At 40.2% G+C, this 26259-nt stretch overlaps 1 protein-coding gene across 1 annotated transcript; it reads left to right on the top strand.

Annotated features, from left to right (window-relative positions):
- Positions 1-2811: 2811 nt before the first annotated feature.
- SHISAL2B (shisa like 2B) lies at positions 2812-20671 on the top strand. The gene is made up of 3 exons (XM_042959260.1): positions 2812-3002; positions 7521-7678; positions 20466-20671. The coding sequence occupies exons 1-3, from the start codon at positions 2812-2814 to the stop codon at positions 20600-20602; spliced, it is 486 nt and encodes a 161-aa protein (XP_042815194.1). The 3' UTR covers positions 20603-20671.
- Positions 20672-26259: the final 5588 nt, after the last annotated feature.

Here is a 26259-nt window from a genome sequence, read left to right on the forward strand (position 1 = left end):
GCCTTGAGGTACTCCAAGCTCGCTAGAGTGTGGCAGCTGGGGGCATGCCTTTCTGCCTGTGCGTCTTCATGTGTCTATGGTGTGTATTTCAGGGTGGAGAAGGACCAAGGTGCTGCTGTGGTTACAGAGGCGTCAAGGGGCCAGAGCACAGCCCCAGAGAATCATTCTGACAAGTTCTACGGTTCATTTCCCTGCTCCTGTTTCTCAACTACAGACCGTTCAGCCCTGGGGAAAATCACATGGCCTGACCAGTTGGTTCCATGAGAAAGCTAGAACTTCTAACCAAAACTGGGCCCTCAGGGAGGTGCCCAGTCCTTGGGATCCACTCTGTTACCTGGACATGGTTCCCAGTGTTTTCTCTCTGTCTCTTCCATTCTCCTCGTCACACACATTCCACCTCGGTGTCTTGTGCTCCAGGAAAACTTCAGTATATCTTATTGAGACAATCCACTTCGCAGTCCAGAAGAACTGTCAATATTTTCATCTCAAAATTTCTTCTCCTCTTGCATAAGGGGAAGAAAAGTCCGCTCATGGGGCCTACAGCCCCTCCTAACAGAACATGCTCCATTGGTCAACGAGCTCAGTGTTTGCCCTTCGATTGCCTTCTCTTTCAATTGCCTTGCCTTTGCCTGAAGATGTGCTGTATGAGTTAGAAGCCTTTTGGTGCAAGTAGTAGAAATCTACTTGAATGCACTTCAGCCAGAAAGGGGATTTTATTCTAAGGAGTCAGGAATGTCCCCAAAATCACAGTGATAGGAATATAGGTGGATCTCAGGAAACGACTTGCACAGAATTGCAAAACCATTAACATTCTTTCCACCCTTCTTTGCTCCTTCTCCCTGCTTCATTTTGTCTTGTGCCCTAGCCTCCTGTGGATTCCTGTCCCCAGGGAAAAGTCCCAATTCCAGGACAGAGAACTTAACTGGCCTAGCATAGATCAGGTCCAATCGCCCGGCCAACTTCAGCTAATGTGGCTTAACAGAGACAAGATTAACCTTCCTGCCTGAAAAAAAAACTAAGCACAGAGAGTAGAGAAACGATAGGTTTTGAACATGGTTATCAGGTAGTGCAGGACACTGATGCAACCCTAAAGCAGAGAAACAGACAGGGTAAGCCTTATGATTGCACCCAGCATACTGCCTGGAGAGTTTCCAGACTGCAGCAGCAGGAGCGGCCCCAGGTAGAGCCCAGAGGTTTCCCTAGGGTCAGAAGACCTAGCTGGGAGTACAGGAAGTCATGGTGGCTTGAGGCAGCAGAAGAGAATAGAGAGCTAGAGAGAGAGAGAAAGGCAGAGAGATAGAACTGGATCACTGGAGGTTCTCCTTGAGTCCTCAGCTGGGTGATCAGCACACGGCTGTCAGGAGATAACTGGAAACCAGGAAAAGAGCTACGTAAAAGGAGCAGAGGGAACACTCCTTTGAGCTGTCACGAGGCCTGGAATGGTTTGTTTCCACTGGTTGGAATGGTAAGTCTCATAATTCACAAGGTATTGAGTAGAGTGCTCAGAAGAGCATCACCCCAGTGATGGGGAAAAATTCAGTCCTCAGATCTGCTCTGGTTCTCTCAACAAAGGTTAAAAGTAAATTCCAAAGACTCCATCTGTGTCCATGTTACTTAACTGCATTCCAGAACAAGGCTCAAGAATATTTCTGGGAATACAAAATTACTCAGCACCCAACAAGGTCAAGTTCATAATTCCGACATCCAATCAACCCTCTGGCCAAAGGAAAGAAGCAGAAAATGAAGAGGAAGGAACACTGTTCTGTCTCACAAATTCTATGAATGTTCAGTCACCTCCTCTCCCTTCTTAAGGCTATTACTGTTTTCTTCTTTGTACACCAAGATATTGTTTGACTTATTACAACAGGCATCCATTACTACTGTTATTTTAAAAGGCTTTGTGAACAAATGAATCACTAAATGAGAAGGCCAAACAAAAAGGGAACAAGAGGAATCTCTGCAGCACTTTAAAACTGATGAAGGTCTCTTTCTCCCGATTTCCTTTGCCTTCTCCTCTTTCTGCCTGTCTCTGCAGAAACTCCTCACTGTCTTTACCTGAATCTCTTGCCTGCCCTTCTTCTCTTTGTAGGCTGTTTAACAGAATACACAATGCACTGCTAGCTTGTTGGTGAAAAATTTTGTCTCTGCCTTTTATTTTTTTTAATTGCCAAATTTTAATGTTTCACGTGTGCTTCTCAGAGAAGACAGATTAAGCCTGACCACCACCTCCTCCCTGGTAGCTGAGTGCCTTTTGTTTCTGCCCACTGTGCAGCTCCCTGGGTCGGTGGCGGAGGAGGGGTAAAGGCTCCCCCGGCCCTGCTCTGTTTGCCTGGAACCCAGCTGCCCTGTCCTTGGGCAGACAGAATGGCAACTTGGGCTGCATCTGCCCACATGGCAGACATATGACACCTCCACTCTTCCTTCGGGTGAAATCTCTGGCATAGAGTGGGGCCAACTGAGCTTCGCGGGCTGTCGAAGAAGTGAGGGGAAGCAGGGGGGAGTCAGGGGGGCGTGAAGAAAGCCCACGACGGGACAGGGGAGAAGAGGTACAGGGTCGAAGACCGGCAGATGAAAGGGCCACTCACTAGCGAGAGGGAGAAGCGCGAGTAAAGCGACCAGACACCATGTGGACAGGGGGAGGAGAGAGCGCAGAGGAGGCGCGCGAAGGCTGAACGCCCCGCATCCCGACAGACCCCAGATCGCAGGAGACGAGCCCGCGCCGAGGGGCGTCTGCGGGCCAGGCGGTGAGGGACGCGTGCGGTCCGAGGGCAGATCGGGGGTCTCACGTGCCCCTGTCCGCAGCCGCCCGCGATGAGCGAGGCGAGCCGGGTATGCTCGGGCTACTACAGCCTCAACCACAGCTTCGTGGAGCCCTTCGAGTGTCCCCGGAGCGGCGAGGGGGCCGCCCTCCTCTACTGCTGCGGCTTCGCCGACCTCAAGTACTGCTGCAGCGAGCCGGGCAGCTACTTCCCCTACAAGCACAGCTATATGTGGAGCCTCAGGTGGGCAGGGCGGGGGGCGGGCGGCGGGCTCTGGGGAGGCGACGAGCAGGACCACCCGGGGAGTGGGAGGGTCGCCCGTTCAGGTCGGGATCCTCCGGAAGGACACGGAGCCTCCGAGGGCAGGCGAGGGACCTGTAGAGAAAGCTCACCCGGCTGGGAGCTCCCCCAGGACCCGGGACCCGCTCGGTGCTGCCCTCGTCCGGCGAGGGTCCGGCTGTGGGCTCCAGAAGTGTGAGTGGGCCCTGGAGCCCCGGCGAGGCCCGCGCGGGAGGAGCGCGGACCGTGCGCCCAGGGCGCACGCAGTGCCGCCTCCGCTGGTCCCGCTCACCCCGCTCTTCACCCCCGCCAGGGACCGGTCCCAGGCAGGAGGCTCTGCTGGCAGAGAGAAGATATGCAGATAACTTAAGGTTTTCATTTTCTTTTTGATTTGTTTGGGCATTTGGTGCAATTGACTAGAAAGGGGGCTACTCTGGGACTCATTTTAAGGTATTAACCAAAGATTAGAATACTTCAAGTCTCTTTGAATGTGAGAAGGAATCAAAAAGGGGTGTGTGTGTGTGTGTGTGTGTGTGTAAAGCTATTGGAACTTTATAATTTGCTCTTTTCAGATAATCTGACACTGACCCCGAACCGAACTGGAGACCCACAGACAGGGAAAGTCTTACTTGCTATAATACATCATGTGTAGAACCTTATCAGGGCACCCCTTTCTTAACGCCTGAGCGACTTGGCCGTTGCTTCGAAAGACCAGAGACTCTCTAAGGTCGGGTTTTTCTTGCCTGTTTCCTGCGATGGGAATTTTACTTATTCCACCTAGTTTTTATGCAGATATCTTCATTGTGAAATGCCACCCCCACCCCACCCCCCTTTCTACTCCAAAAGACTGTATCCTTTGACCTCCATTCTTTCATTCTGCCTGGAGAATGTATGTCTCCAAACCCACCTTCAGTTGTGTCTCACAAACCAATTAGCTTATGCCTGGCAAGAGAGAGACTCTGCTAGTAAGCCGGAAGAGTGTTATTTCTCTAATTCTCTAGCATGATCCAGAATTGGTCATACAGGCCAAGTCTACAGCAAATGACCATAAATGCTATTTCTAGAGGCAGTAAAATAATTTTTTAAACATATTGCAAGTTTCAAAAAAAAAATCTCAAAAAGGGGGTCGCCTACCAATAAGCTCATCTAACAACATTGTATTGTTGTGTCATAGTGGGGCATAATCTCAGAAAATGACAGCTTAGCCTTAATATTTGGAGAAGTAATCAGTACTGCATTGACATATTATCTGGCCTTTTGGAAAATAACATAGTAACCTGGCTCTGAGTTTTTGGAAGTGTTAATAATGGTGGCAGACCCCCAAGAGAGACTGGCAACTCTTAAGTCAAACTCAGGTAGAAAAGTGCCTGGGGTTCTCAGATCCCTGAATAGTCCCAAAGTGACAGGCAGCAGAGGATAGAAAACCTTCCTAAGGTTTATGAGGGCACCAGGAATGAATACCTTGCTGGGGTCTTCATTCAGCATGAACAAAATGGACAGTGTAGCTCAGTTCCTAGAAAATATAAAAATCATTTCAGCTGATGGCATCAGTTGGCAATGTTAAACCCGGTGTTCTTGTCAGTGTTTGAGCTCTGAGAACACAACGGGGAGGTAAAAATTCAGAGCTGCACTCCCCTCATATTCTTTGTTCTCTACCCTAATTTAAAATAGTCCAACTGCAAAAACTATTCCTGAAGTCACTAGCATTTGTTCTGAGATTCTGCAGCTGCTGGAGAAAGGCACAGTACATCCACTCCCAGGTAAGCAAAGTTGCTAAGCAGGAGGACTGCAGCATTAATGTGACGACAGCCTCAGACCCTCTCTCAGGGACTGGAAAGCAAACCGCCATAACGTTCTGCAGGGAAAGTAGAATTCTCCCTTTTCTGTGTCTGGCCCACCCCCATCTTTTCTCCCCTTACAAGTCCGTGCCCTCTTAGAGTTTCCTTTGGTAACCTTCTTCAGGACCTAGGAAGACAATACATATTGCACAGGGCAACGCACGAGTTCAGTAAGTATTTGTCAAAATGAATACTGTACGAGATTCCTAGAGTTCCATCTTTATCTAGATAAAGCAACATTTCTATAACGTGGAACTGTGACACAAACTGTTTGTCAAGATAACGAAGAACCTTCCTTTATTGTAATAGAAAGCAGAAAATAGCATTATTTTTTCTTCCAGTAATACGGCTGGTGTTTTAAACTGTGTGCATTAAAAGCTCACGACATGCATGTTGAATTTAATTAAATTGACAGTGTTACTTTTAAATTGACCGAAGTACTTGTTCACTTTGAAGATCTTGTTTTTTAATAACCCGCCTTCTCATTTCAGGAATCTCTCCGGATGTCTGGCAGCCCAGCTGCCTTGTGCAGCAGATAATGTTAATTAAGTGGATTATGGTCCCACGTGTCTGTGCATAGTCCTAGCCCTCCCTGACGCGTATAATCTACAAAAGTCAACTTTGGTGCAAACAAACCCGAAAGAGGAGTTGCCAGAGCCAGGGGGCCTGACCCTTGAAAGAGAGTGCACCAACTGAGGGCAAACTTTGATTTAAATATCCAACTGTAGGGGTGCCTGGGTTGCTCAGGCCAGTAAGCATCTGACTCTTGGTTTCAGCTCAGGTCATGATCTCAGGAGATTGAGCCCCACATTGGTGTCTGTGCTGAAAGCACAGAGCCTGATTGGGATTTTCTCTCCCTCTCTCTGGCCCTCACCCTCTCTCACTTTCTCACCCTCCCTCTCCAAATAAATAAATACATAAAAACTTAAAATAAAGATATACAGCTGTGTGCTGACTCTAGCCACAGAATTTCCAGTTTTCACTGTGTGCAACTTTAGGGGAACTGGGCTGACATTACTAAACTAAGCACAAGCATGTTTGGGAGCCTAACTCCGTATCTATGGCCAAGGAGGCAATCTCTAAATTGCAGGGGTGTTTTATCTTCTAAAATCAAGGATACAGGGGATGAGCTTAGCCCCTCACTTTTTAATTCTATTCTCCTTCTTTCCAGAGCCCTAACACACCTAGCATCCCTGGTCACATTCTCCCCTCCCTCCCTTTGGTACGTGTCAAACTTGTTGGGGCCTTATCTCTAGCAAATAGTGAAAGCCTGCAGTCAAGCAAGGCATATAATGAAGAAAAAGATCTTCATTGGCCTGGGAACAGCTGTCCTGGTTCTACTTGCCTTGTCATCAGCATCTGTGTTCTTTGCTACTTTTCAATGACCATTTCAATGATAATTGCTTTTCAGTTACTAAAAGTGGATCAATCACCAGTCAATTATTATTTGCTTCTATTTACTATCACTTACTTCTATTTACTACAAGCTAAGTACTCTATTCAGCCCTTTCAATATGTATGCCCAACACTATGGGAAGGTCAACAGAAGTATGTGCTCTTGAGCAACTTAACATTTTCTGTGTATATACTTATGTACCCAGACAAACATCTGGTTCAGGAAAGTTAAGTACATATGTTTTGCTTATGAGTTTTTCAGGATGATGTTTTTTCCAAGCTCCTTTCCCCGTTTAAAAATATTAAGTTCATAGGTTTATGAAAACTGCTATTTCTCAAATGCTTACTCTTATAGATAATTGTATTAGAAGGAATTATTACAAAATTAGTGCAGAGAAAATTATAAGACATACCCTTTATTTTTAGAGGAAAGCACCAGGGTTCCTTCCTTAATGCTAGAAGCCACTGTGTTATGCTCATTCAGAAAGGAAAAACTCAGGCTAAACATGAACTTGATATAAATTTCATAAATACTGCTTTCCTTTCATTAAACATTCTTCTCTTTTGTAAGAGTTGTGGTTTTATATATTAGTGCTGTCTTCCATATGTGTCTCTGAAAGTTCTACATCTCCGGTAAACATTTGCTTCGCTAATTTGCGGACGTCCGTATTTTTCTATTTGTCTTTTTTTTTTTTTTAATTTTTTTTTTTAACGTTTTATTTATTTTTGAGACAGAGAGAGACAGAGCATGAACGGGGGAGGGGCAGAGAGAGAGGGAGACACAGAATCGGAAGCAGGCTCCAGGCTCTGAGCCATCAGCCCAGAGCCCGACGCAGGGCTGGAACTCACGGACCACGAGATCGTGACCTGAGCTGAAGTGGCCGCTTAACCGACTGAACCACCCAGGCGCCCCTCTATTCGTCTTTATTGTTGAACGCCATTTTTCCTCCTAAAATATATTGAAAGGTTTATTGCTTGAGATACTTTTGAACTAGCCCTAAAGAACCATGTGACCTTTCACGTGTCATATGGATTCGCGTGGTATTCTATACTAATGTTAACATATCAATGGGAAGAGAAAATCTAAGAATTTGATGAAAGAAAAAGGGGACCTTTTTTACTCTTTAGACTAAAAGATAATTTGGTTAGGAATGACTGAGGCAAGAATTAACCATATTCGAACCTTCTCTTTAGTGCATGTGTTAACCATTTTGCGTGACGGTCCCCATGTTTTTCCTGTTTGCTTCAGCATCGGTGCCCTGGTTGGCCTGGGAACTGCTGCCCTTGTTCTACTTGCCTTTGTCATCAGCGTCTGTGTCCTTTGCTACTTATTTCTGTATACAAAGCCCCGAAGATTAGACACTGGCCTTAAACTTCAACACCTAGAGGCTTCTGCCACTCAAGAAGGTAATCACTGTCCATTATTTGTAGCCAATTACCTGCGCTCTATTCAAAAGAATAACCTGTACCTCAGTAACAGATCATGCCATTAACAATGAATGCTTCTTAAAATCTCAATTTATTACGTGCCTTTATAAAAATTCACATGAAATTAGACCTTAATGATGACCTATCTTCAAGAAACTGTGCCAAAGGAAAAATTGTGGCAGGATGTAAATGTTCTCATGAACAAGAATACACTGGCCCAACAAATCCACTCTACTATAGTTAAGTCTCATTCAGTTATGAAGGTTTTATCCCCTTGGAGATTTTACGTTTTGTTTTTGATAGAGCCACAGAAGTCAAAGAGAGGAACAAAATATGCAATAATTAATTCTTAGGGTTGGGTTGCTCCAGACTGGTTAGTCAGTGGTCAGTTAAGCATTTACCAGGGTGCCTGTGGTGTGCAGAATTAGGAAGAGGCATATAAAATACATCAGAGGCACACAAAGGAATAGAGAAATAAATAGAAGACAGTCTTTGTTCTTGAATAGGTTACAAACTAAGATACACGTGTGTGTGTGTGTGTGTGTGTGTGTGTGTATAGAATGACTATAAAGTAGAAAGAAATTTTTATGTATAGTTTGTGGAAACGGGTCTAACTATCTCAATTATAAAGTGCCACACAAATGCTAACTGTTTGCATTATAAAATTCAATCAGAAAGAAATGATATAATTTTTGTGAATATACATTTCTATTAGTGTATTTAAAAAGTAGTAATCATAGGGGTGCCTGAGTGGCTCAGTCGGTTGATTGTCCGACTTTGGCTCACACCATGATCTCATAGTTCATGGCCTCGAGCCTGCTTCAGATTCTGTCCATTTGTGGTCTCTCTCTCTCTCAAAAATAAATAAACATTAAAAAATATAGCAATCATAAATTTTGATATATATGTTTAGAATGTATTCTAATAAAAATTTAGAACATATAAATAGGATATATATGCATATATATGTACATATATATTTAGAATGAGACAGAAGTGCTCACTAACTTCTATTTAAAAAGAGAATGAAAACATTTACTTTAAAAAATCTTGGAAAATCCTCTGCTCAGATGCTCTATTTTAGCTGAATCCTGAAATGTATGGAGTACATGCACTGCGACTTTATCAAATACGCTGTCACTAAATGATTGCATTAGCTCTACTTTGATTCTCCTAGAGATCTCCCTCAGAGGGTGTCCTGCATCACAGAGCAAGAGGCCAACGTCCCTTTGCAGTTCTTTTTCTGAAGCACTGTTTGGAACTGTGTGGCAGAATAGACAGGTTGTTCGTTGAATTTAGTCCAATGGCTTAGATCCTGTTCCTCCACAGGCAAAATGAAGCATTGGATTAGTGATCACCCAATAATCAGGTCATAAAATCATTTTTTGTCTCAAGTGCTTAGGTAATTTAAAGTAGAAGTCTTTAAGTTTGCCGGTGCATAAGAATCACCTAGGGAGCTCCTGAAAACCCACAAACTCCAGACTCTGCATTTTAAAACAAATAGGTCTTCTTCCCAGCTAAGCCCTGGACTCCCCTGCTGTCTACTCTCCACAGAGCAGCCAGAGTGAGCTTGTTAAAACCTAAGTCAGGTCATATCACTCCTCTGCTCAAAACCCTAATCACTTCCCATCTCTCTTGATACAAACAGTTGTCTTAACTGTGACCGGCCAGGGCTTTGGTGGTGTCCCTCTCCACCCACATTTCACTTCTCCTGTGCACAGCCACATTGGCCTCTTTGCTATTGCTTGAAATTCCTCTGCCCCAGGGCCTTCGCATACAATATCACCATTGTCCAGAAGGCTTTTCCCTCAGATAGCCATGGGACTTGCTCTTGCACTTTCTTTAAGTCTTTGCTACAGGTCACCTTTCTAGGGAGTTCTTCCCTGATCACCATATCTGCCTTCTTAACTCCTCTTCAACCTTTCAAACTTCCTTCCTGCTTTGTCTTTCTCCTAAGCATTTAGCACCAATATACCATACATTTTAGTCTAACTTTTCTCCACTTCAACTGGAAAGTAAGTTCCAGGAAAGTAATAATTTTCACCTTATTTCCTCACTACTATAACCCTAGTGCCTACAACACTTAACACGTATTTGTTGAATGAATTGACTGGAGTGGAATGGCACCTTTATTTATTTATTTATTTATTTATTTATTTATATTTTTAAAAAGTTTTTTTAAGGCTTATTTATTTTTGAGAGAAAGTGACAAGAGTGTGAGCAGGAGAAGGGCAAAGAGAGAGGGAGACACAGAATCGAAACAGGCTCCAGGCTCTGAGCTGTCAGCACAGAGCCCCACAGGAGGCTTAAACTCATGAGTGATGAGATCATGACCTGAGCTGAAGTTGGACACTTAACAGACTGAGCCACCCAAGCGCCCCGAATGGCACCTTTGTAGTAGATGATGAAAGGAGCATCTTTATTGTCACCCTTAGAGTCATCGACATTTATTGAATGTCTTCTGTATGCAATGTATTGTGCTAAATAGGAATTGGTTCTTCTTCGTGATTTCTTTCAGGGACTGCTCCAAAATATTACTTCATGTTGGCTCTGAGAACCCAGCAACAGAATTAGTTGGCTTGTGGACTGAAGTCTTATAGTCTTATTGCTGTTTAGCTAAGGAGATCCATTAATGCACTCCTCAGGTAGTTAGATGAAGTTGCTTTCTCACATCGAAATGTCCCCACTCTGCCCCTCTCAAAAACATCATGTTTATCACGCCAGCAAATTAATTCAGTACTCCTTTCCTGAGTGCTTGCTATTGACAAGGCAGGGTTTTATATGATCCCTGCCATCCTGCTGCTTTCAAAAGAGGGGATTTTTGGTCCCTTGGGTTGATTTTAACCAAATCAGACATAGAGGAGAGCCCAAAACAAACTAGGTAATCCAAATGTCACTGAAATAGGGAGAGAAAATGGTTTATATTTGAAAGGGACCCTTTAAAGTGATCATTTAAAAACACTGTGGTGCTGTTGTTAAATATGCAAGCTATTCCGGTGAGTCTCCCACCTAGGAATACATTACCATGTTCTAGCTATGAAAAAACAAATCTTTATTCCATTTAAGGAATGCCTTAAAGTTTAGGAACATAAGATGTTTGCATAATAATCAAATCCGTAAACATTACATGGGAGGAAATCTGTTTCATTAGTTACCACTCTTTTCTTTCAAAACTATCTGTTGTTACGAGTCAATCTCCTATTATTTTAGGTTAGTTTTTATAATTGAGACTGTTTTCATTACAGGCAATTTGAATGACCTACAGGGAATAATGTTTTTGTGCACATTCTAAAACCGGGTCAGGGCACTGGACTTTTTTGTTTCTGTAAGTGACAATAATCTGAGTCTAAAAGAATCTAATCTTAGGCTATTTTGTCAAGATTTTTCCTTGGTGTGTCTTTATTTTATTGGGTTTTTTTCTTTTTAATGTATACAATGTAAGGCTTTATACCTCTTGAATTGATCCTGAAGAAAACAGGTCTGTGGTAGTGACTGTAGAGAATAATTGGGCTACCTCCAGGGCTCACTTTGTGCAGAGGTACTATTGCTAAGAAATTGATTGCCCTTTAAATTGTGTCCCATAATCATTTCCTTCTCTTTGTGTGTGTGTGTTTTGAGTTATGTGTGTTTCAGATGCCAGTGTTGAAGAGAATCCCGTTGCTTTTCAGGTGCACTGTAGGAGATGTACAGTTCTGAGAAGATGGCTGTGTGAAGGGCATCTTTCTGAGTAGACACGTTGAGGGCGAGGGCTCATTTCCTAAGACGGGAAAGAATTAATGGCTAATAGAGAAGCAATTAAAGGGGTGAATCTTCTAGATCCCTGCTTCTCAAACTTTTCCGCTGGAGAATCCTTAAAGGTAGAGTAGAGGGGAACGTGTACCTCCAGAATTCCAGGGGCTGGCGTGGAAAGGCTTGCCTTAGGCCTATGAGCTTGCAATTATTTTAAGTTCTCATATTTATTTTTAAAATTTATGGGATTTCCCAACTTGGCTGAATGCCACAGCTTGTTCTACTCTAATAATAACCCCTTCTTATTCTCATAGCTGAAGAAAATCGTTGCTTCAGGAAGATTAAGCACATCCATCCTGCAGTTTGAGTTTCCACTGATACTCTTGGGTTGCGGAGGTGGGTGGAGGCCTGAGAAGAGGGGTCGTTGGAAGCAGAGTTTTGGATGGAAATTAAAAGGGCAGATGTTCGCAGAGCAGCTTGGCACATATAAAATAATGTTTAGAGACAACAGACAGCGCCAAGGCTGTATCCGGTGGTCTCTTTTGTAAAGGCAGGCGATTTAATTGAAAAAGAGTGAGCAAATCATTAGTTAGGCACCGTGGTCTAGAAGAAAAACATAAATTACATATGGAATACTGAGAAAGCACATCTGAAGATCATATAATCGTTTTTTCTGCCTGTGAGAGAAATATGGCTCGGACTCGCTCAGAATGGTCTGCTATATTTCTTCTTCTTAGATGACTCACCTGGAAAGAAAACCTTTCTTTCAGATCACTTTCATTGAAGGAAAACTAGAAAATATAGAGAAACACACAGTGTCTTCCATGATTCCATCACACAGAGATAAGCGTCACTAACACCGTGTTGAGTATCTTTCAGGATTTTTTGTACCCATCTATAGATCCACGTACATGACAAAATGGCGGAGAATGAGTCTTATGCTATTTGTTTTCATTGAACAATAGTGACATCTTTGCCAATACATAAATACCTTTGCCATCAGTTTTAGTAGTTCCATTTTAAAATCCTGATGGAGTGCTATGATTTTTTATTCTTTTATTTTTATATAATTTCACACTTCCAGAAAAATCACAGGAAAGGTATAGAGAAGGTTGTATACCTTTCCTCGGATTTACTTAATGTTACTATTTTGCCTTATTTTCTTTATCACTGATTTTCTCTCAATGCATATTTTCCGAGCCATTTGAGAATAATTTGCAGATATCATTCCTTTTAACCGTAAGCATTTTGCTAAGTATTTCCTAAGAATGGGATTTTTTCTTATGTAGTGAGAGTATGTTTATCAAACTCAGGAAATGTAACATCAATACAGTAATATTATCTAATCTGCAACTCATATTCAAGTTTTGCCAATATCCTTAATAGCTATGCTTTTCTTATCTAGGATCTATCTTGTAATTAGTTTCTTTAGCCTCCTTCAGTCTTCAACCATTGTCTTTCATGATTTTGACATTTTTTTGAAAGCAAAAGCCAGGGCGTCTGGGTGGCTCAGTCGGTTGAGCATCTGACTTCGGCTCAGGTGATGATATCACAATTCATGGGTTTGAGCCCTGCATGGGGCTCTGTGCTGTCAGCTGAGCCTGGAGTCTGCTTCGGATTCTCTGTGTGTCTCTCCCTCTGCCCCTCCCCTGCACGCACTCTCTCTCTCTCTCTCAAAAATAAACATTAAAAAAAGAAAAGAAAAGAAAAAGCCAGTTATCCTGTACACTACCTTTCAATTTGTCGGATATTTTCTCATGATTGGAGAGAGATAATACATTTCAACAGGAATACCACAGAAGTCATATTCCCAGGGCGTCATATCAGGGCATCACATAACATTCGTTTGTCCCATTATGAGTGATGCTAACTTTGATTCATTGGTTAAGGTTGTATTTGCTGGACTAATACATTATAAAGTCACTATTTTTCCCTTTTAATTACTAAGTACTTTGTGGGGAGGTACCTAGAGACTGAAAATGTTTTGTTCTTCCTCAAACTTTTATCCACTCATAGATGGTTCTTGACTGAATTTTTTCATTCAAAATTTCAAAATAATTTCAGATTATTACAATAATTGCAAAATGGTGATTTTCTGACCCCATCATTCTTATTCCTTTGACATTGGTTAGTTGTTATTCTCCTGCAAGGAAGAACTCTCCCTCCTCCATTTATTTACCCATTCATGTAATTGTTAAGATCAGTATGGACTCAAATCCTTTATTTTAAAATATTCTATTACTGTCATTAGTTACTCTGATCCTTACATTGTCTCAGATTTGGCCTCCAGGAGCCCCTTTAAATTGGGTCCTTTGTCCTTTTGAAATGTATCCATAATTTTTTGAGCACTTTTTTGCCTTCTGTCACAAAATGTTCCAGGGCAGCCTGTGCTTCTCCTGTTCCAGCCCTGGAATCTTTTATTTCTCCAAAAAAGCCTGATTCATTTTGGTAGAAACAGTATTTAGAAACCAAAATCTGAGTGTATCATACTTCATTATTGACTTTGAACTAGCTTCCTTTTTTTTTTCATTACACACATAAATTGAACATCCAAGTGTTTTCTTTTTCTTTTTCTTTTTTTTTTAATGTTTATTTATTTTTGATAGCACATGGGGGGAGGAGGAGAGAGAGGGAGACACAGAATCTGAAGCAGACTCCAGGCTCTGAGCTGTCAGCACAGAGCCCGACGCAGGGCTCGAACACACAGACCATGAGATCATGACCTGAGCCGAAGTCGGTCGCCCAACGGACTAAGACACCCCGGTGCCCCTAAGTATTTTCTTAGCATAAATCCTTGAGAGTGGGGTTGTTGACCAAAGGCTGGACACATATTGAAAGCTGTGGATACAAGTTCCTAACTGCCATACAGAAAAGTACTATTTCATGTGTATTATTATTTCAAAAAATACACATTTTACTAATTTCATTGAAAAAATAATACAATGTTTTTATCTAATTAGGAGTGAGAATGGACATTTTAATGTTTGCCATTCTTTCTTTTTTTAAAAGGGTTTTTAAAGTAATCTCTACACCTGCAGTGTGGGGCTTGAACTCATGACCTTGAGACCAAGAGTCACATGGCTTTTCTGATGGAGCCAGCCAGGTGCCCCTGTCATTATTTCTTTTGTGGCATATTGTTGCTCATATGCATGTTTCCCATGGGAATGTACATTTTTCACTGCTTGATAAGAGCTTTACACACAGTAACTAAACTCTTTTACAAATATATTACAAATGTTTTTACAGTTGTTTCCCTTGTAATTTTGTGTGTGACAATTTTTCATTTATAGAAGTTTTTCCTTTTGTAATTTCTCCCTTTAGTTTCATACTTACAAAGTTCTCACCTCTGGGGACACCTGGCAGGCTCAGTCAGTACAGCATGCTACTCTTGTTTTTAGGGTTGTGAGTTTGAGCCCCATGTTGGGTATAGAGATTACTTGAAAAATAATAACCTTTTTAAAAATCTAAAAAAAAAAATAAACTTCTCACCGCCACTATAAGATATAAAGATATGCAACTGTATTTTCTTCTAATACATTTATTCATTTGTTTCTACATTTAAGTTTTTAATAATCCTGGAATTTTAGTTTTGGTGTAAAGTATGAGGTAAGTATCTGCCTTTTTATTTTGCAAATAATGAGCCAATTGTCCAGATGTTTATTGGATAATCCATCTTTCTCTTGCCAATTTAAAATGTCATAAACTGGGGGCACTGGGTGACTCACTTGGTTGAGCAGCTGACTTGATTTTGGCTCAGGTCACCATCTTGCAGTTCATGGGATCAAGTCCCATGTGAGGCTCTGCGATGACAGCATGGAGCCTGTTTGTGATTCTTTCTTTCCCTCTCTCTCTGTCCCTCCCCAACTCTCTCTTTCTAAATAAATAATTAAACTTAAAAAATAAAATGTCATAAGCTGAATTCTTATATATACTGTGATCTGTTTTTAGACTTTCTGCTCTGTTAAATTTATCAATCTGGTTATTCTTAAGCTAATGATATACCTTAAAAGTTATTGTAATGATACAGTTTTATTTTAATATCTGACCAAGCAAGCCTTTCTCCTCCCTCCCAACATGCTTCTTCATCAAAGTTTCTTGGCTACTCTTGTAATGTTGAATCACACTGCCAAAATTTTTTTAAGTTTATTTATTTTGAGAGAGAGAGAGAGAGGGAGAGAGAGAGAAAGAGAATGGGAGAGGGACCGAGAGGGAGAGAGACAGAGAGAGAGAAAGAGAATTCCAAGCAGGCTCCAAGCTGTCAGTGCAGAGCCCAACTCTGGGGCTTGAACTCACAAACTGTGACATCATAACCTGAGCAGAAACCAATAGTCAGATGCTTAACCAACTGAACCACCCAGGTGCACCCCAACATCGTCAAACTTTTAAAAATAAAGTGGTATTTTGATGGATGTTGTAATTTTTTTTAAGTTTATTTATTTTTGAGAGAGAGAGAGAAAGAGAGCATGTTGTGAGCAGGGAGAGGGGCAGAGAGAGAGGGAGAGAGAGAATCCCAAGGAGGCTCTGTGCTGTCAGCACAGAGCCCAACATGGGGCTCGGTTCCATGAACTGTGAGATTATGACCTGAGCTGAAATCAAGAGTTAGACGCTCAACTGACTGAGCCACCCAGATGCCCTTGTACTAAATTTATAGATAACTTTGGGAGCTTTTTTTCTTCGTAGTCTTAACTCCCCTTCAACAAAATTCTGCTCAAAACTCTTATTAATTAGGATACCAAATTATTTTGTAACACCATTCTTTGTTTCAGAAAGGCTTTCAGAACTCATTGAGATTTTAGTAGAAGATGGGCTAATTTGAATTCAATGGCAGAAAAAGATGCCGTGTCTCCTAAAGGGAACTTTCTACTTAAAATAATGAGCCTGTAATGTCCTATGGCTGCTTTTGTTCCTAGAATGTGGAAAACCACATTGCTCAGCACAGCTACTACCACATTTAGCATTTGTGGGTCCTCCCCAGGGCTCAAGGTTAGGCAATCTTGACTAATGTTGGAACCAATAAACAAAATAGAAGCCAGTCATTCATGAAAATTTCATTTAACGGATTTTAAATATCAGCTAAATTTATTTGTGAGTTATGTTAGTCATCAATGGTTGGCAAAATTTAATAATGAAGAAAAGAAAAAGAGGGGGGAAAAGGTCCATTGTGGAAAAAAAATAGGACAGGAAAAAACATTTCTCGATAGAACTGCCTTCACTCATTGATGGAGGGGCAAAGCAAAAGGGCAAGTCTGAGATTCTAGCTTTTTTTAATGTTTATTTACTTATCTGAGAGAGAGAGAGAGAGAGAGAGAGAGAGAGAACAAGCAGGGGAAGGGCAGAGAGAGCAGGAGAAAGAGAATCTCAAGTAGAGTCCACCCTGTCAGCGCAGAGTCCGATGTGGGGCTCGAACTCACGAACCGTGAGGTCATGACCTGGGTCAAAACCAAGAGTCAGATGCTTAACTGACTGAACCACCCAGGTGCCCAGGTGTAAAAGATTCTAACTCTTACAGTGCATATTTAACTGTATTTACTGGAGATACCGATTCATCCTTGAGGAGAAGCAGGGCATTGGTGGCAGGAAAGGACAATAGATCAGGAGGTCACTAGGCAAGTTTTGCCCACTTCACCATTAACTTCAGATCCAGCCCTATGCTTCAGATTCAGTCAGAAGGGAAAACATCCTCTTGCAAATCAAAAACACTCAGAGTGCAGATTTAAGGCTGCATGTTTTCACTAGGAGGAGCCGTGGGATGAGTGGGATGTGTAGATTTTCCACTTAGTAATAAAGTGAGCCGCTAATTAGGAACTAGAAGGACTGAGAACAGCGACACAGGAGCTAGGGGGCCGTAGGCAGATAGCTGCAGAAAAACTTAATTAGGATTCTGCCAGAGAGCCAAGGGATGAAGACCTGCGGGGGTCCCCAGCATTCGTTTGATATTTTGAAATGGCAGGCAAGGGCAGAGTTCATAGAAGAGTTGCAAAATAAATGGATTCCTGAGGAATGAATCTGAAAATGAATGCACAATTTAACTGTTACCAGAAGAAATAGATTGGCGTAGTTTGTGATGAGGATACGTGGAAAGATTGATGAATTGGATATGAATTTTGGTAAAGGTCAAAGCTTTAATTTAAATGCTAGTCTGAGAAGTAGAGCCTTAAAGGAAGGTTGAGATTTACATGGGATGACCACACACACACACTAATGAAAATGGGACACGAACAGCAGGAAGAACAACTAATGCCAACCCACGAAAGAACAGACATGTTGGAGCTTCACAGTCTGCACTCAGTAAAGAAAAGGAGGAATTAAATAAGAAAAACCTTTTATCTGTAACAAATCCCTCAATTTGTAAGCTCAATGGATTTACAGATTACTTACTGAAAATCGAATCCATGTTGTAACCCTGGGACAGAAAAAAAGGCAGCTGATTTTATCCCTACTTTGTTGGTTCAGAAATTAGCTTCTATTTATCAAAGCAAAACTAGGAAAAGGAGGTTGCTGAGGATTTCCCGCATTCTCTTCTAAAATGATTCCAAAGAGATGTAACTAGCTGGACTCTGTTAATCACTGCAGCTACTCAGTGCAGTTGTTTTTCCTCTGTGTCTAGTCATTCTAACTTACCGGAACGACACACATTGAAAGCATCTTTGGGGGAAGAGAGTGAACATCAGGGTTAACTTGCGTATCAAAGTTCCTGCTTCAAAGAATATTGGTATGGTGTTTGTAATAAACCTTTTGTTTGTGAAGCAAATTGCTTCTGTGAGGGTAAGTGCCTTGCCTTAAGACACCAATCTAAGAAACAGTCTTTGTACCTACACTGCTTAGGAGGATCCAGGAGCTGAGGAAATAAGGAGTCAGGGCTGGAGAATGGGTGCCTTTACAAGTCCTAGATGAAGAAAAATCTGTAACACCGGAATTTATTTTGCAAGCCATTAAATCTCGGAGGGCAGTAGACAGGTTAGATAAACTTTTTCAATGGTGGCCAGGAGATACATAATGGAAACTAGAGCTGTCGGAACGGAGATAACTTACAGAGAACCCCGGACAAAGGGGTTCTTAGATAGAACCCTTAAGTTAGGAAATAACTGTGAACTTATTTCCCATAAAAAAAAGACAAAAACAAAAATTATGTGATAAGGTAGATAAAAACACCTTGAAAATCTTTCTGAAATATTATTAATATAAGTATGTAAAAAGCTTAGGAAACGTGAAGGACTGGAGTTAAGCAACATTCAGTTCACACTTCCAGCAACTCCAATAAAATATTACAATTTTAGATTACATTTAAAGAAATGCCTACGTAAGGTACAAAAGCCACCCAGGTAATATGAAGCTAATTTACATCTTACGTCCTTGATCTTTTATCTTTACCTGCGAGAATCCTGAAGATTCAAATAGGACCACGCAAATGAAAAATGAAACTACAAATATTTTGTTTTTCAAATGTTATATGAGGAAAAGTTTCAACACCCCCTTAGAGAATAAATTCCATTACTTAAGTACTTAGTTAAATTTTCATCTAGTATTTTTTGAAGCCCCACTTTGCAAGTAATAGTCAAGTCAAATGTATCGGTTTCTTAGATTTTCAAGCAACCTTCCCTGCTCATTTAACAGCTTCGATTCCTGATTGGGCACAGAGCTCCTTACCAGGCTAGAAAATGTTGCGCCTACAACAAATCAACTTAAAAATCAAATCATATGGCCGAAACATTATGACTGAATGTTTAGAAGTAGAATATTATTTTACCACCCAAAAGCTTCAGAAGTAATGACATAAAGCCATCTATTGATCAATTTTAGGCCCTGTACTTTAAACTTCCGGTACTTTTAATATTAGCTCAGAGGACAATACCATCCACGTTTCAGTTCTAGGGGCATGATCTGGGAGCTGGAGTGAGACATCATTCTTCACAACTTGTAAATAATACTGCCCTATAAGTAGTGAACTCTGCAATCAACCTATATGGGGGATATTTGGATGGGGCCTGGAAGGCAGTCTATACAATTATAAATAGGCAGAGCCAGGCTGAAAACTGAGGCTTAGACTTCACGTTAAGTGGTGAAAAGTAGAGGAAGAGTGGAACCTTTTGGCCAGTGGGTCCTGCTTCCTCTTAGGGAAGTTTAGAGCAGATTTTTCCAAATGAGACTAATTAGGGAGGGAGACAGTGATAGGAACCCATAAGCTGAGCCCTGAGAAACACCTAAGAGACCTGGGAGAAGAAAAGGGACCAACAAAAGACTGAGAAGGAGCAATACAGACAGAGGAGGTGAGTCCAGGGTGGTATCCTGGAGGCCAAGGAAAGAAAATGCTGCTGGCCGGTCAGATAAGATGTGGACTATGAACTGGGCTGGGGATTCAGCAACAGGAGGGCATTAGTGACATCTGGGATTTATCTACTACTTCCACATATTCATACATTATTTAAATTTGCACATTTTGGTTAACTATATGACACAGCTACTTTTCTAACAATCATTTTTGGAAAATAATCCATTTCTTTGCTATCAGCTTCAGTTTTTGTGATGATCAGAGGTCTATATTCCTCTACCCTTGTACATTTTGGATTGATATTGACACAGAATGAGTGAATGAGATTGTGGCACAAATGTGTTCTTTTTAAAGATTACATCTAAATTGATTATGATAGCAAAGCCTTAAGAGTGGTGCAAATTATTATGATTAGCTTTAGTACAGTTTTGTTCACTTTATGCAGAGGGATAGTCACACTTTTATTAAGCAACCCAGAAATTGTTGCCTTCTTCTCAAATGTGTAATTTCCTCCATGGAAACACAGAGGAAGAAAGATAAGCACGGAAATGAAATTCTTCTGTCACTGAATATTTCCCTAATTTGACTTTCAGAAGGAAATTCTCACAAGCAGCTTTGAAATGATTCGGTTCTCACCCATCCACCTAGTGTTTTCAAGACATAGCTTCAATATTGCTACAAAATGTATTTTCCAAGCACACATTTTAAAAAGCCAAATTTTATGTCATAATTCCAAGTAATTATTTCATTTTGTTTTGTGTTGTGCAGGCAACCCAAACAGGAAAGCCAATGCCCCCAATTCAAATGCAGCATCAAATTCGACAATTGAAACATCCTATGAAGCTGATGACATGAATCAAGAGCCACGGATGGAGACGACACAAATCAGCACTGTGTATTATTAAAAAGCCTGTGCTGTAAAAGCTCACTGGAGGAACAGAGCAAATAAAAATAAAGAATGCATTTCAAATACAGTTCGTAATAATACTTCTCAAAAATTCATCATGCACAAAGCAAGACGCAGCTGTGCTTTTGATTTTTCAGTTAATTTATTAAAAACCCACTAAGGTTTCTGATCATGTGCAGAGAAGTTTACTTTTATTTGCTAATTAAGATGTTCCTGCAGTACATGAAATGATGCTAACACTTCTGGAGAAATTAAGGAACTTAAGATAACAAAGACAAGCAAACCTATGCCAATGTGGAACAATGGGAAATTTATGTCACATGAGCAACATTACACAAGTCTTTGAATACTTAGCAGCAGTTCATTTCATGAGATGGTACTGGATACGTAAATCTCGGAGGGAATCGTCTTGTAAAATAGAGGTGGCATGTTTTTAAGTCTCTTAGACATGAACCCCTTGTCTTTTTCAGAGGGTTTGTGGGGCGCACAATGAACGTATTGCCTTTGTAAAAGCTAACATTCAAGAACAGAGTATGTCACAATATATGATCTTAATAATAAATATTTTCAGCTTACCAAGGGATAACCGTAACACGAATCCTTCACTGATAAAGTTCCTAAGGAACTTCTATAATGAAAGTTATCAAACACACAAGTCCTCTGGTTCCACCTAAGCTACTGCAATACCACATAGACATCTAGAAATAAAACTACAGTTTCTGCAAATTACAATTGTCTTAAAAGATTTTTTATGCGTAAGTATGATTTCTATTGTAAGAACACAGGCCTGGGTGTCTTAAGGAATGCACTAAGAAAAAAAGGATTAATTTTAAGCTGGCTCTGCTGAACACATGTACTGTGTGGTGTAAAGTTATGGAGTGGGAAGACTAGCCTTTCACAGTGTGTCAGACACAGCTTCTCTGGTCTGAGGGGGTGGTGGGGGAAGGAAAGCCCTATTGCACTTGGGCATGCAAGGCTAAGGGTTAGAAACTTGGGACAATTAGGCTGTCAAAAGTTTTACCAAGAACTAGGGATATCTTCTGGACCAGCACTGTGCAGCAGAAGTTTCTGTGATGATGGAAATGTTCTTTCTGTGTCTGCCCTGCTCATAGTAGCCACCAGTCACCTGTGGCAACTGGGCACTTAAGATGTCTCTAGAGCAAATGAAGGATACCTTTTATTTTATTTAATTAATCCAAATTTAAATAGCTACATGGGGCTATACTGAGAACATAGTTCCAGATCATTATTGACACATCTGCTGCCTATGTTGATTTCATTTTGGCTATCTTGATACACAGATAATAATTATAGTACCATAGATGTTGCCTCAAGTAAAAACCTAGGTTGAGAAAGTTTAGTTAAGGCACGTGTACAGTTCTACTTTTGTTGTTCAAGGGCGAACGCAGAAGCCATGAATGAAACAAGAAGCAGACAAATTGGTCAAGGCCAGCACAATCCTCACGGTCTCCCAAACTCCTCTTAACCTGTGAGACATACAGGAGCTGGCCGTGGCTGGATGTGTCATGAGTTGTGCCCCTGGAAAGGCATCCCAATTCTCTGGCATTCTGCACATTTTTTAAAAAGTTGGGAGGCAACAAATGATGGTCAGAAGACCCTGGGTTTTGTGTGATTACAATTGTGCTGGCTTAAGAAGCGTACTCTCCTTGGTTGCCAACTGCCCAGGGAGACTGAATCTCAGCACTGGTACTAGTTATAGTCCCTGCCAAGCCAGGTCATCTGAGGGAGAGCCACAGGGTTCAACCAGTGGACCAACTGGTATGTGTCTCTGTTGCTTTGAAGCAGTTGGTGCTTCACACATTGAGACAAAATATTAAGCAAGATGTCTTATCAAATCACAGCCGAGTCTATACAATGAAAAATATACTTTAGATGATTTATTTGGGTGTCACTAACCTAGTGACAGAATTTAAATCAGTCACAAATAATCTAAAAATGTAAAACACATTTCAAAGTATGTACTTATGCATGTAATTCTGGGGACGCATCTGATAAAGAACACAGTAGCTTTAGTGTTTTTAGAAGACTTAAGTCACTGGAATTTTTGGTAATAATCAAATCTTAGAAAGAAAAGTGGGTCTAGAAGAAGAGTAGAAATAACAGGACATAAAAGGCTCAAATTATTTTCTATGCGGTCTTCTTATGAGAGCAATTTCATCTTTGAAAAAAATTGTTTAATAGGATTTCGAAGTGGATAAAACCAAACCCCAATAAAGGCCATATCTTTCCTTAAAACTCTCTCATGGTGTCTCACTGCTTACAGATTAAAGTTCAAGCTTCCAAACACGGAACATAAGACTTTGTTCTCGTGTTCCTGAGAACCTAGGATGGTAGTCTCAATTCTTCCCACATCCTGCCTTACATAATGCTTGTAATTCTTGACACACACACAACTCAAGTTTTTTTACTGTGATCTTTGTTCACAGTACCCACTCGTCAGTAACTGCCATGAGTTCTATCTTCAGTCTCCATCAAAATCCAAGTCAGCCATCATTTCTTTAGGTAGCCTTTTCTCACTTCTCCAGACTAAGTATCCTTCTGTGTTTTTATGAACGCATGTTCAGGTCAATCACTGTATTTATTATACCTGATGTTGTGTTCTGTTGTTTCTCCCACCAACTAAACTATGAACCCCTTCAGGGAAGCAAGTGAGTCTTATATATCTCTGTATCCCCAGTACTTAGCAGAGCGTTTGCTATGCCAGGCACTCAGTCAATGTTTGCTGAAGAAAGGAAGCAATGACATTTTTATCAATATTATTAATAACTCTTCAATCTAGTTAAAATGAAAGTGACCTAGGGTTATATAATTTTAGACGGAGTGAACCATAAATATAGACACATAAAATTGTTTTATTCCTTATTTATTGATGTTTTGGCCTCAGAGAACCAAAAATGTGAACAGATGTACATTAGGGGCAAGAACTAGGGATACCTCTGAGAGATTTTCGTGAAAAGAGGATACGGAGAAAAGAAACAGGGAATTTTGTGGGGAGTGGATCCATCAGCCCAAAAGCAATAGCCTGAGTATTTAGATAATCAGGTTACAGATACAAATCTAAACATAAAATCTATATGCATCTGATGAAAAAGACATACACTGGTTGCTAAGAACGTAAACCAAATATCAATTACCTGCTTAAAGAAGTTGAATGTGTTTAACAGGTATATTAATAAATTCAACCTTTACCAATACAGAATGCTACCTGCCTACCTACAGCAATTTCTAAAATGAATAATATTACTTGAATTATACTAACATATTGATAATCATATACATTAAGGACTGGAAGGGTTCTCAGAGATAATTGGGTATAATATATTACAGATCAAATACACCAAGGCCCAGAGAAGATAAATAATTTAGTTGAAAGTCACGAAGGTAGTTAGAAAGGCCAGGACTTTTTGGATTTTTACTATTAAGTTCACTTTTCCTTCTGCTACATACATACTGCCTCATAGAAAATCTCACTAATTTTCTCCCAAAATTTATTAGTGAGATTTGTATCCAATCCCAACAAGATCACTTTACAAGAAAACCAGTAAAAAGAAATAAATTTTATTCAGATGACAGGTTTTATAAACTATTCTCATACTATGGGGAATTTACTCAAGAATAATTCCAAGAATGTATCTAGGGGACAAAATTACTGAGCAATAAAATTTTTTAATTTGCACACTGTATTAGTTAATGATGCTGAATTTTATGTAACTCTTTTGGACCATTATCAATTGTGTTCCCATTCAGAAAACAAATCTAATGAGCCAATGTATAATCTCTATGATTAACAGAAATAAAACTCACAAATAACTTTACATTACTTTTGTTTCACTATAATTATTAGCATTTTTAACCATGTTAAAATGGGATGAGGCCATCCTTGTGCATGCAGCATTTTCCTATCATTTTTAAGTTTTTTATTTTTTCATTATGATAATGAAAGAACCGTATTTTCAGAAAATACAGCTAAAAAAATACTGAAAATACAGCAAAGGCCAAACAAACACTTAAAAATGTAATAACTTAATAACTCTATGTTTCTCTCCCAACACCTGACTAAACTATTTAAACAAAAGAGTTTCTTTCTGAAGAGGCCATATGACGGAATTAGGTGATGGAAAAGCTAGAAGAGTGAAAGCTTCCTCAGCTATAAAGCTAGAAGAGGGATGTGGGTGTAGCCTCCCTAGATCTCAGCATGGTAAGCAGATATTACGAGGAGCTGTGAGCTCCCCCAGTGTGAGTGAGGTCATGCGAGCAAGGGGAGCTGGATGAAGAAAGAATCGGTACATTTTTCCAGCTTGTGAGGTTACATGTACTTACCTGGTTTCACCATAATGAATTTGCCTGAAGCCATGTCTGTAGGTTAGTAATCTGAAAATTTATAACTGCACCACAGTGAGTACATGCAATCTTTGGTGCTGTGCCATGATAAGTGATTGATGTTTGATGCTGCTAAGTGCTTAACTCACTGGGCGTAAGGGATATCCAAATATCAAGCAAAGTAAGTAACACTGATCATTGTGAAATTAACAGTGTAAGAAACATTTATATCTACTGATAAATGCTTGAAAATGCTTACTCATATAAAATTTTCATTGTTATATAAAGGCTTTCATGATGCAACTCCCTGGCTCTTATATTTTAAAAAGTACAGAATAAAATTCTTAACCCTAAATTTTTGTCACTGCTCTTAAGGTCTAAGACGGAAGTAAAAGAGAGAAACACCCCAAACTGGTCATTTTTGAAACCATAAATTCAGTGTGAAACCTGCTTCAAAACTACAAATTATTTTAGACAAATAAATATATATGTTCACATTTATAAAAAATTTCCACATTACTCATAGAAACAAGCTTCATAAAATTTACATACAGAATAAAAATCAGTTCTAATAATGATTTAGCTGTCATCCTCCTAATTAAAAAGTTCTGTGTTTGAGGTATCACTTTAAGAGATGCCAATATGGCACATTTGTAAAACAACCCAGGAGTCTATCCTAAATATCCTACCCAACACAGCATCATCTCTGCAAGACTCTGAGAGGCTGCACTACGCTTGTCTTTTTAAAAGAGGAAGAGAATTTTAATTGTTACAATAACAGAGGAGGCAGGTACTAGACACTCTGCATTTCATGTAATAGTAAAACTCCCTTATAAGTATTTTCATTATCTTCTTGCCAACACCATTCGCTTAAAATGTCCTAGTTAAGACCAGTGAAGCAGCTTCATTTCCTATGACATCCAAAAAAGTTTCAAGATTTAAAAATGACAGTGAAAAATTTCACTATCTTTATACATTACCATAGGAAATAAAGCTATTAAATTTTTCAGAGTCAAGAGCAAAGCATTATCCCCTACCTCATTTTATCACTGGAAGGTGGACACTTGATTGAACAATACTCATTAACTGCTAGGTAGATTACCTGTGTTGACTGGAGTAAAGCCATTTACAATCAACTTATAAAGTAACAACACTAGTCAGACACAATCATGAATACCAAAAATGATGTGTTTTGTATGTATAAATATCTATATTTGGGGTGTGGCTATCAAGTAATAAGACTGATTCAATACTTTATAGTCAGCACATTAAAAATCTATTGCCAGAAGACAATGGTCCCATATACGAAAAAAA

This window comes from Panthera tigris, chromosome A1 (assembly GCF_018350195.1).
Source record: "Panthera tigris isolate Pti1 chromosome A1, P.tigris_Pti1_mat1.1, whole genome shotgun sequence".
NCBI lineage: Eukaryota > Metazoa > Chordata > Mammalia > Carnivora > Felidae > Panthera > Panthera tigris.